This window comes from Dipteris shenzhenensis, chromosome 14 (assembly GCF_047967505.1).
Source record: "Dipteris shenzhenensis isolate YYH24624 ecotype China chromosome 14, Dip_SZ_1.0, whole genome shotgun sequence".
In the NCBI taxonomy this organism is placed as follows: Eukaryota; Viridiplantae; Streptophyta; class Polypodiopsida; order Gleicheniales; family Dipteridaceae; genus Dipteris; species Dipteris shenzhenensis.
In genome coordinates, this window is record NC_141609.1 from 23804520 (window position 1) to 23816692 (window position 12173).

Below are 12173 nucleotides of genomic sequence, written 5' to 3' on the forward strand. Positions count from 1 at the left end.
TTGTTGACAAAAATGTTCTCTGTCAAGAGAGACACACATAGACACACACACTTTTTGTGGAATTACATACACACATAGACACACACACACACACACACAAAAACAAAGTGCTCCCATGTGGAGTGGAGGGACACATCCAAGAACCAATGATTGAACATGGGAGCAATTCAAAATGCTGATTTGAAAAGAGGAAACACCCCACAAATGAATCGTAAAAGAGGGGGGGAGCAGGACAGGGTGGAAGGGCGTGGCGTCTTTTGCATGCCGTCCTTCTTCTTCTTCTTCCTATTCAAAGTTTCGACCTGTTCTTGTGCTTTCATGTCTATGGTGGATTAATTGGTTGTAGCTCGCTGCCGTCGTCTTCTTCCTCACAGATCTCCCTCTTGTTCAACAATAACGGCTATGCTTCATTTCGCCATTCATCCTTGTAGCTCACTCTGGATTTGAATCGGCTCACCCTATTCACAGCATCGCCCCTCGGATTTAGACTTTGATCTATTCCGCCAACAGCTCGGCAAACTGGTTTCTTGCACAGAACCCATCTTTCCTTCCCGCTTCACAATCCTCGGTAACTTTTCTGTTCGCCCCATTGCGTATCGAGTGCTGTGCGCGTCCGACGGATCCAGGAATTGTAATGTTATGTGCGCGTCTGAAAGATCCAGGAAGCTCGCGGTTAACACCTTTCTTTGTGCATCTTCTGCCTCTGCAGTAGTACAATGGTTCCGCCCATTCTATCCAACAGCGAAGTCGCGTCGTGGGCAGACGCTTGCGCGTGATTTGGGAGTTTTTGATCGGGTTTCATTGAGCTTCCGATGCCTCCGGATAGTAGCTCCAGGAACGATTCGCCCCAGCTGCGTCGCTCGCTAAACGCCTTCCAACAGCAATCACAGGATGAAGAAAGCGAAACATCTGGTGAAGTTTCGACGGATAGCTCTGCCGTCCTGGTAGAAGTAGGCTCCCCAGATCTTCAGGAAAAATTTCAGGCATCGTCCTCATCACCTGGTTCATTGTCATGGAGATATAGACTCTTTGCCCCTGTCGAGGCCTTCCACAAGTTGAAGCAGGAAAAGGAAGAAGTATCCCTCGTGACACCTTCCAACCCTCCCAGCAACCCTGCAGAGGGCTTCAACCTGCCCCTTCTAGGAGAAGTAAGCTGGCACGTGCTTAGGGCTGCGGTAAAAGACTGGCTGAAAAACCCTAAGAATTTGGCATTAATGATATGGAGCTTAGCTGTAGGAGTTTCAGGGGCTCTGCTATTCTTGGTGATGGTTGGTCTTCTTGATAAACAACTTCCCCACAAGAGCCAGAGAGATGCATGGTTTGAAGTGAATAATCAAATCTTGAATGCTTTATTCACTTTGATGTGTCTTTACCTCCATCCCCAGCGTTGTCTGCATCTGGTGATGCTTCTCAGATGGGGACAGGAAGATATCAGTAAGCTTCGGGAAATATACTGCAAAAACGGAACTTATAAACCGCATGAGTGGGCTCATATGTTGGTGGTGGTGTTGCTTCTGCATGTCAATTGCTTGGCTCAATATGCCTTATGTGGCCTTAATTGGGGTTTCAAGCGATCACAAAGACCCGCTGTTGGAGTTGGCTTGTGTCTTGCAGTTGCTATTGGTGCTCCTGCTGTGGCTGGTATCTACAGTATCCTGAGTCCCTTGGGAAAAGATTTAAAACTGGACGAAGAAGATGAACTGCAAATGCAGGAGATAGCATTTGCCCAGAAACAAAAACTTGATCACACGCCATCTTTGAGGATTGGAAGAGCGCCCAAGGTCTGTTGTGGAGAAGTGTATTCTGCCTCTAGAGATGTTGGTGCTCTTGTACAAGAACCTCAATGGAGAGGAGGTCTCTTTGACTGTTGTGGTGATCCTCCAGTTGCAGTCTTGTCTACAGTGTGTGCCTTTTGTGTATTCGGTTGGAACATGGAAAGGCTAGGGTTTGGCAATCGATATGTTCATATAGTGACGTTCATACTTTTATGCACAGCTCCATACTGGATCTTTAACTTGGCAGCCATCAACATAGACAATTCGCATGTCCGAAGGGGTCTTGGTGTTTTAGGGATTATTTTATCTATCTTTGGGCTTCTTTATGGAGGCTTTTGGAGGGTTAAAATGCGCAAGACTTATGGATTACCTGCACGATACTGGTGCTTTGGGAAACCTATCCTCACTGATTGCACCCAGTGGCTCTTCTGTGCACCATGCTCACTTTGCCAGGAAGTGCGCACATCAGAGTATTACAAAATTCGGGAACATAAATTCTATGAGCGCAAGGCTTCAAGTGAAGTGTCATCAGGATTGTCCCTCTCCTCAGGTTGGACATCACCTGGTGCATACCCTTTTGAACCAGAGGCATCTTCGCCCATATTTTTATCTTCCTCTCCCCCTTCATTTTTGCCATCTGAAAGTACTCCAGCAGCTCGCAAGTCTAGGTTGTTTGAAGATGGTAAGAAAACAGGAGGTTCAGTAGAGATCACAAGTGTGGATCCTATGCAGCGACCTATTCCCCAAGTCCTCCATGAAAGCAACAGGAGCTGGTAGCCAAAGTTTTGTACTTGATGCATATGTTACCCTTGTTTCTGGGCTTTCTTTATTGGTACTTATATAATGCCTTCTGTGCATGTACTATTTTGTAGTCATGGCCCTCTGGAAAAGGTTTTATGGAGCATTGTGCTTTGTGGCGGAGGATTTTCACATTAATTGACCTCATCACTTGGCCCCATCTTTTCAATTGAACTTTGTCAAAGACGTTCCCGCTATAGTTTCAGATTTCCTGATTGCCTGTTTTTCTGGCAAGGCTTAGGATTTGTTATCATCTATGCTAAGGAATCGAGTGATTTGTGCTGAATAGGTAACCTACCATGCTCTCCAGTTTTTGCAGCTTGGCATGTTTTTTAGTATAGCATTGATGGGTATATTGTCGTAACAACAGTAGGATTAGATATGATACTATGGTAGATTTAGCCATGATGTCTTCTGTGCGTCTCCTGTATATTCAATACTCACTGTTTGATCTGTTAAGATTTCTGGATTTTGACATAGGATTTTTTTAGTCATGGCTTACCAGACATGAACATGCTCAGTTTGTCTTGAAGGTGATGGTGTTGGTTGATGCTTCTTTATTATGGAAGTTGTCTTTTAATCTATGTCTTTCTTTGAAATAGTTTCTTTTGAATTGTACTCCTGAGATCAGAGCAGATCATGACTTTGTAATGAAAAGCTTGTTTAAATGTGAGTAGAAACGAGTATGTTTGTTGAGTTTCCTGAAAAATGACCAGAAAAACGATTGCTTTGGAAGTAGATTCAAACTTGAACATTAATGTAGCAGAGGGGAGTGTGTGAGTGTGTGTGTGAGAGAGAGAGAGAGAGATTATTAAAGTCTTCGAAAGACCAAAGGGTCTACGATATTGAAAAGACCAGATGCAATGAGCTTAATGGGTGGAGCCTTTAAGCGGGCATTTGCACCCAAGACAAATTCAATGTAAACAGAAACACTAGTACAAAGTGTTTGAGTCCATGCAGAGGATGGGAGTTGTGGTGTACCATGATAGAGCACCTGATGGGGGTCTGTTTGTGTGGTCCATTGTGTTCTCCTAGCTATGGCTTTGTGTTGGACAAATGAATGTGTGTGTGTGAGAGAGAGAGAGAGAGAGAGAGAGAGAAAGAGAGAGGTTGGAAGGGGAGAGCAAAGCACTAGAGTAGATTAGCATTGGAGTGAGATGTCAAATCACATCATGAGTATTTGAGGTGGAGGTGAGGCTTATGTTGTACTCCTCGAGATCATGCTATTAGTGTACACTTGATGCCCACCTCTCAGTATGTATCTATCATTGGTGTATTGTGCACAATTGTGAGCTACCATTATGAGTTAGCCATTGGTGCACGTGATTTTGTTGGGAACATCAGCTTGGACGCCGAAGGGTTGTTGTGACCAAGGGAGTACCTTGTGAAGACATAGGTCACTTCTAAGTGGGAAAAATTGAGTCAAGGTCATGATGTAGGCCTAAAGCATTAATTGGGGCCTAGGGCAATGCAAGAAAGGGGGGGGGCAAGGGGTTTGTAGTGGGAGTTCTCGGCCCGATTTTGACTTGTTTAGTCATAATTGACAATGGGGTTGATTGAGGATTGATCACTGCCTAACTACTACATATAGGCTTGTTGGGCAGCTCCCAATGTATCGAATGCTTGTGAACACGCATACCTTCTGCTCTTAGTATATCCTCCATCTAGAGTTGGTCTAGATTGCCATCTAAGCTCTACACTAGAGCGTACAGGTGGAAGAAACCATCATTTGTACTTTTCTCTTTATTTTGTAAATTAAAACTTTAAGAATCTTCATTTATTATAAAGTCTTTTGCACCTTCTCTTGCCATCTTTCTCTCTCCGTCATGCTACCTCAAGTGCTAACCCTACTAATACAACTGGTTTTCCAGCTTCAGTGGGATGTCAATTAGTGTTAACCCTACATAGCTTATGTTCCTCCATATAGTTCCAGTTACAACAAGATGTTAATAGATGTTTAAATCCATGAGCATCTACCTGCAGTTGCCTAGGGTGGCTTACAACAACAAATCACAATAGCAGGCCATTATATGCAGTAGTAGGTTGGCCACATACAGATCTAGTTGGCTAGATATCAAACAACATTTAGTCGGCTAGAGTTGGGATTGACTCAACTAGCCTAATCGTCTTGGTTGCCTTATCATATTTGTGTTAAGCACGCTAGTTCTAACAATCCTCGCTACCAAAAACAAAAGCGTGGTGATTGGACAACCAAGAACACCCACCACCCCGTACTCCACTTCCTCCTTTTTATTTTTAGAGGATCCTATGCATTCATGTTTGGAAAGTCTTGTGAAAGGTAATGAGCACACTGCGAGGGTTGTCCTCCTTTATCTTTCTATGGAAGAATAAAATGGCATGCTGAAGGACAATGCTCTAGATTTGATTGAAACACCCAAAGGCAAGAATGTTATATGCTACAAAAAAGTGTACAAGGTCACAAGGCTAATGAAAGTGTGGACACATACATGGCGAGGTTAGTTGCGAATTGGCATGCACAAAAAATAGATAATTATTGGAGGATCTTTAAGGAAATCTACAGTGCAGAATCCTTCAAGGCCTTGTACATCCATGTGGGTTTGTCCTCCTTTCTTACTTTTGGATCTCATACTATTAATCAGTTTTCGTGGATCCAGGATTGGAATTCTAATGCCATGAGCTTGTACTATGACTAGGCCATTTTTCCATACTTGTCCTTCCATTTGAGCATTATTAGCTTCACTTTCCTAATCCCATATCAAATTTACTCTGTATTGTCTATGATGGCCTCTATTAGGTCACTATCCTATCCAACTTCCATGTTTATCTCTAGTTCTTTCAGCTACATCTTAACTGGGCAGGCTTGGTTGTACAATTTTAGTGCTTACATCTAGAAGTACTAGGTGTTGAGTTTTATAGTTATCCATTGTAACAAGAGTGTGTATCCAATTGCATATATCAATAAATGTGTCACGAGCTAATGCTAGTCTAGCTGTAGACTACTACATCCTTAGAGGAGATTAAACTCCACCAAGCCAAGTAAGACATTGCCATATGACTCTATTAGTTCCCAGTGGTCTCAGCCTCTTCGGATCTATCATCGGTATACACATTCACACATTTGACACCAGCTCAGTCTCTTGGTATTTGGCACTGTAACACATGAGTGTGACACTTGACAGAGTTCTCCTCCTTGGGTCAGGATTGTTATTCATCTTGCATGCACACATGCCACCCATGCACAATCATACTTATTGACTATTTTTGCATTGGTTCTTGCACACATACATCAACCTTGTACAACCTCTTGGCTACGTCCAACACACTATTGTCATCATTGTATCTTTGGCACACAACAGTTCTTCCACCATGACTTGGTTTTAATAGTTTAGCATAACACCCCAGTGGTAGCTTTCATACAGTGTTCTCATGGGTAGATACTCTCGTTGGTACACTAGTAAGCCTCTTGCACAAAGCACCAGACCACCTCCAGCATCGAGTTATCCACATCACATAGTTCAGTCATGACTTTGGATAAGAACCAGAAAGAGAATCTTCTTCGACGTTTCGTTGCCAAAGGGTATGTACCTATTTACGATGGTGACTCGAGCCTCATTGGTCTTGATAGATCAGATGCGGATGTATCATATGTTAGCATGGATCAGCCCATAGTTTCTGATCATGTACATTTGATGGTAAGCTCTCAGCACGAGGCACATTTGACTGTAAGCCTTAGCATGAGGCACTTCCATCTACATTAGCATAGTCTAATATGAGTGATGTACAACCATCACATTCATGCATGGATCCTACTCCATCTACTGTGACACCAGATTTAGATACATAGCAGGAGTTCAGTTATGGTCATACAGTCTTTCAGCAATTGAGTCCTCAGTATGAGGCACTCATATCTCTCAGAGCATGCAGAGATACATGCCATAATGCATTCACTCCATAGGTGCTTCCATTCCATCATCCATCATTGATGCTTTCACCTCTGAGACGAAGCATACCTTGGACACAATCTCTACCAGCAATGATCATCAGATCAATCACCAGGATGTTTTTACATCATATTCCGCTCACATATGTCATAGTGCATTGGCTATGGACACGGTTTCTACTAGTAGTTCAGATCGGCATATCAGTCTTTAGGACATTCTAGCATTAGCTCAGTCATGCCACATTGCACCATACTTGGATCTAGTTATCACCACCACCTCACATCAGTAGATCATTCCTCAGCACGAGGACATTTATGTGTCAATGCATTCTTACCCCACTGCAGTGGATATCATCAGGTTTAGCCATAGCACAACCTGGGGAGCCTTAGTGTTTCAGCATATGCACTTATGGCTGTAGCGTATAGTCCTTACTTGATATAGATTAGTGGTGGGATCCAGGACTATAGATGTATCCCGACATCAACATTCGGCTCCTCATATGCCTCAGGGACATCTTATGCATTTTCAATGATATTTCAGGCTTCTAGGCCTTTATATTGTTAGGCATACCTTGAGTCTTTAACAGATGCTACATCCCATGCCGATGGATGTTCACCTTAAGCTCATGACAGTTGAGCATGCAGGTTTGACAGGTTCCTATACCTTGTCATTTGTACGGGCCTCTTCTTTATTAGAGCAGAGTATCACACTTGCACCATCAACCCTATCTTTTTTTCAGCCCTTGGATCACTTTGTCCACAACGACTATGCAGTCTTCTTTCACCCTGCATCATTTGACAGAGATTATAGTTATATTGCATCATACCTTACATATTGCTATCAGTTCTTTTGGGTTGGTGACACCCTTGTTTCTCACAACCCACCGAATTCCTTCTCCATAGCTACATCGACTAGCTTCACATCCAAATGCCTCTTCTACAGAGCAGCTGCACAATCCACGATGACATGACATTTTCAACTTTGACATGTTCGGCATGCAACACTGTTCTTCATGCAATCATCTTTTTTTGGTCCATGTGGGCATCTTACTTTTTGGATTTCCTTCAGCTTATTTTTTAGGCTTTGTTCCCAAAGGTGAAGGATGACATATAACTTAAGAGGGGGAAATGCACATCTTGTATAGGATCACATAAGTTGTACTCATTATACAGGCTTACATTATGTAGTCACTATGCTCACACATGCACATCTACTCTTATTCTTTTTAGTTTTGGATGCTATCATATCCTCCAAGCAAAATCCATAAAAAAGGTCTTGTACATGCACCCTCTACTTACCCAATGCAATTTAAGAGGGGGTGTTAAGGATGGTGTAAATTGCACCATCTAGAGAGGACATTAGGGGGGGCAAACCCTAACCCTAACCATAACCCTATCCCTAAGGGATTCTCATGTATATACTCATGATTATGTTCAATACAACATAGTGTATAGGTAGCTATATCGTGTGCACTCCTCTCTCTCTCTCTCTCTCTCTCTCTCTCTCTCTCTCTCTCTCTCCCCCCCCCCCACTTTATCAAATACATGCCGATTTTGAGCTTCGAGCATGCAATCTTAAAAGGAGGCATGCTATGGAGATGAAGGTAAGTGTGCCACTGCTTACCTTGATGAGGATCTATATTGTGAGTCCATAGAATGGCTTAGGACACATGATTTGATAGGAATTTTCTAGGTTCTAGATCCTCTACTACCTATATTGAAAATTATGTCCATACCAATTGGATAAGAAAGGGTTTGATTGTCACCAGTGTTAGACAAGATATGAAATGGCTATTATGTTTTCCTTTTTGATAAGTAGGATATGGCTTATAGAGCCATGCACCAAGTTTTGTGGACTTGGAGAAATTATCCTTTATATTTTGAAATGTAGACTCCAAATTTCTCCCAAGATAAACCCAGATCCACTAAAATTCATGTGTGGGTGAAACTCCTTGACTTTCCGTTCTCCCTCTGCAAGCCAAGCTATGTGGTAGCTTGACTGAAGTTGTAGGGGTTCAAAAAGAGCAATTTATTTACTCTCGGGGTACTCCTAAGTTTGTGTCTAGATGGATCTAGCTGAGGAATTTCTTGACGCTAGACTAGTGATGATGACTAGACATGGGGAAAGCTACAAGGCCTCTAGTTTCCAAAAATCTCCCTAATTCTTGCTTCTTTTATGGTCTAGCCACCCACATTGTGAAGGATTGTCCTCATAGAAAGGGAAAGAAGAAACTAGGAAAAGATCCTTAGCCTCTTGGACTTGCATGCAAAACCAAGTGGACTGTTAAGGAGAAAAAGGATCATGCCTCTTCTAGTTGAGATCCTTCAAAAGCTGAGGGGAGGAAAGCTAAGAATCCTTCTGCACTAAGAAAACCTAAGCCAAAGCCAACTTTAGTTCTTTCTTAGAATGCCTTTGGGACTTTGGTTGATATAGAAACTAAAAATTGGATTCAAGAAAATCTTGATGAGGTTGACTCAGGTCAAACAAGGTTGGTCAAATGAGTTTGAGGATGCAATAATAGGGATGCCATGGTTGCTAATTGTGCAAATGATGAAGAGCTAGAAAGAAGAGGAGGTTTCTGCTTCGAAGACATGAGAGAAGGACTTTACGGTGCTCTTGCCACCATTCAAAGTAAAAGAAGGATTTCTAAAGTCAGGGGAGCAACTATTTCACCTAAGAGCCCTACCCAAAAGGCTAAAAAGGTGAAGAACAAAAATGGTTAAGTAATCCCAGCTAAGGTCCAATTCTCTCTCTCCAACTTTGCTAGCCTTACAAGAAGTTAGAGTCACTAGACATGTCTTAGAATAGAGGCTAAACTTAGTGGATAGGAGAAGTCTGCACCTCCTAATCTGACACCTCGGCCAAAACTCGGATCTACATTGACGCATCAAAATTGCAATCCATTTGTATCACCTGCTCAATATATGTTACTTGCAACATCAATAAAGTTTGGACCGTGAAACCTTTTGGCCCCTTTGTTTGTGTCGTCTTCCCCTTGGTTGAGGAATGTTGCCTGCGGTACTTGCCCGCTCACTCAGAACTAATTGTTTGAGCTCTCTAGTTTGTCCATCAACTCCATCATTAGAATGTGGCTGTCTGGGAAGCAGGTTGTTGGGATGTTTGTGGGGCACCTAGAGGAAGCGGATGAGTTTTCTACTGCATCCAATCATGCATTCAGGTTCAAAAATTGTTGGGTATAGTCTTCTATAGATAATTTCATTTGTTTCAATTGTCTTATCTTTCTTTTAACATCATTGGGGGTTTTCTATTTTCGAAACCTCTCCAAAAATTGTCTTTCTCCCTCCATTCCTAGCTACAATACCTTTTGTAGTGGTCGCTCATGCCCCTCTGTTTTTTCTCCCTCCAACCATCGCATAGCCTTTCCAGCTAGTGTGCCCATGAATTGTTGCAAATCTCCAAACAAGGTGTCAAAAAATTGGCTCGCCATCGAGTTTCGAATTGCGCAACATGACTATTTGGATCTTTAAAATTTGCATTTCAAACTTGATACCTACAATTGTGCCATTAGGTGGACTAGTGTATTTGGCCTATGTGCTGGTGGACTCATAGGTGATGGCGAACACTCCATTGACCCTTCTACAATCAAGTGTAATGAGATCAAGATGCATGGTTGTAAGGATATGGGCATGTCAACAACAAAGTCAAGGATGCAATGGAAAATGATTTCTTTTCTTTCTTGTCCAAAAGAACATAACTCAAGATACTAGACACCTATGTGCCCCAAATACTAGTGTGGAGGGCCAATTGGGCGAAGCTAATAAATTTGCAAATAAACGACAAGGTAGCAAAGCTCAAGTTTGGGAATTAGAAATCAAGATAAGTCAAGAACAATTATGCCTTTTGGCATGGACTGGTGAAGAGGTTTGAAGCCAACCACCACCCTTAGCAATAAACATCCTTGAAGGGTTGTTTAATGAATTGCTCAAATAATCAGAGTAAGTAGCAAGGAACAATAGCCACAACCAAAAAAAGCCCAATTAACTCAAGAGAAACCCTAGCCACCAAATCTAGAGGATAAGGGAAAAGCCCAACTGAGCCACAACATCCTAGCAGAGCAAAGAAAAAGAAATCCATTTGGAGTAGAGTGGACCAGCAAATAAAGCCACTAGAGTGGGACCCTCTACTTTCTTCCCCATGGAAGAATGGTTGCCTACAATTTGTCAATGCGCCACTACCTAGAATTGATGTTACAATGATTGCCACACAAGGGAAGCTCAGCAAATACCACTATGCTTTTGCACTTTCTATTTCGTTATCCATCAAGCTCATGTGCCATGTTGCCAAGGGGTTGTGAAACACAAGGCGAGGAAACTAAAAGGGAAAATGAAAGGCTATTAGCAATGCATGCATGATAAAAAACAATGATAAAGCAAAGCTACAAGGGCAATAGAGGAGCATGCAATATCATTTCACAAAGCAATTGAAGCAAACAGAGAGGCATAGGTAGCACTAAGGGAAGAAATGAAACAAAATTAAACATCAAGACAAGAAGAACCAAGCCAAGGAATCCAAAGCATGTAGTGACTAGGTAGATTAGGAAAGCATAAAATTTAAGCCCTAAATCATCGGCATGCTTGAGAAAAGAGTTGAACCAACCAAAGATAAAGTGCCTATATCAAAGGAAAAGATTATGAAAGTCTGGGCCAAGTTAACAAATGATAACTCTAGTAACTTTGATGGACTTCTTTGCCAAAGGGATGAGCTGTAGGATCAAATCAACTCCCCTACTCGAAAGTAGGAGCTATAGAAGCCAAAGCCACAAACAAATGAAGATGATGAAGGTGAAGTCTATGAGGGTGAAATAGGGTCATATGCATTGACGACATTAAGAGACCCTTCAAAGGAAGCCCCAATGAAAAGATACCAAGTACCAAACCAAACCAAGGTGGAGGATGGGGCCCAAAAAGGGCACAACATAAAGAAAAATGAAAGGTTGAATGGGAAACTGAGCTATGAATGGAGCAATGTGAATCAAGGAGCTCCAAGAGTAGGAGAGATCCTATGATATCCTCAAGGAGAGAGCTCTGGTATCTTCTAATGAGGATCCATAGGGTTTGAGACCATTAGAAATTCCCACCACACCAAGGACTCACCAATAAACATGAGCCAATTAGGGGAGAGTGAAAATAAGGGGATTCATTTATCCCAACTCCCTTTCCACTCCACTTAACATAAATTAGGCATGGCAAAAGCCATGAAGTTATGGGTCAACAAAGCAAAGAATATTTAGGAGGTAGTAGCGAACTCAAAAGGCACGTGGAGCCATCAAATTGATCCTTGCCTTAAATATTGCGAAGGACCAATACTATAAGATGCATCAAGTATTAGAACTAGAGGCCATACAATCTTTAATCTCATGTGCAAATGTAGCAAGTCATCAGCACCACAGTGGATGAGCAACACTCATCACACTGAGACCATGGGAAACAAAGGGAGATCCAAGCTAGGAGGAATTGGCTTGAGCAAGATTTAGGGAGAATTTTGAGTTTTGAAATTGATGTATTAGAGATTCAACTAAGGCCTAGAACAAAAGAATTGGGCAAGCAAAGTGAATGTTTGACCAAAGAGAATATGGACAAAGGGTAGGGAAAAGTGTGGAGAAGCTCCTTCCCACACATCAACATCATGTATAGAATTCCTAACCCAAGATAGCCAT

General features: G+C 42.2%; 1 protein-coding gene across 1 annotated transcript; it reads left to right on the forward strand.

Moving 5' to 3' along the window:
* The first annotated feature begins 250 nt into the window (after nt 1-250).
* Nucleotides 251-2789, forward strand: LOC147894357 (uncharacterized). The gene is made up of 2 exons (XM_087385140.1): nt 251-568; nt 710-2789. Exon 2 carries the CDS (start codon nt 813-815, stop codon nt 2550-2552), a length of 1740 nt encoding a protein of 579 aa, XP_087241266.1. The 5' UTR covers nt 251-568; nt 710-812; the 3' UTR covers nt 2553-2789.
* Nucleotides 2790-12173: the final 9384 nt, after the last annotated feature.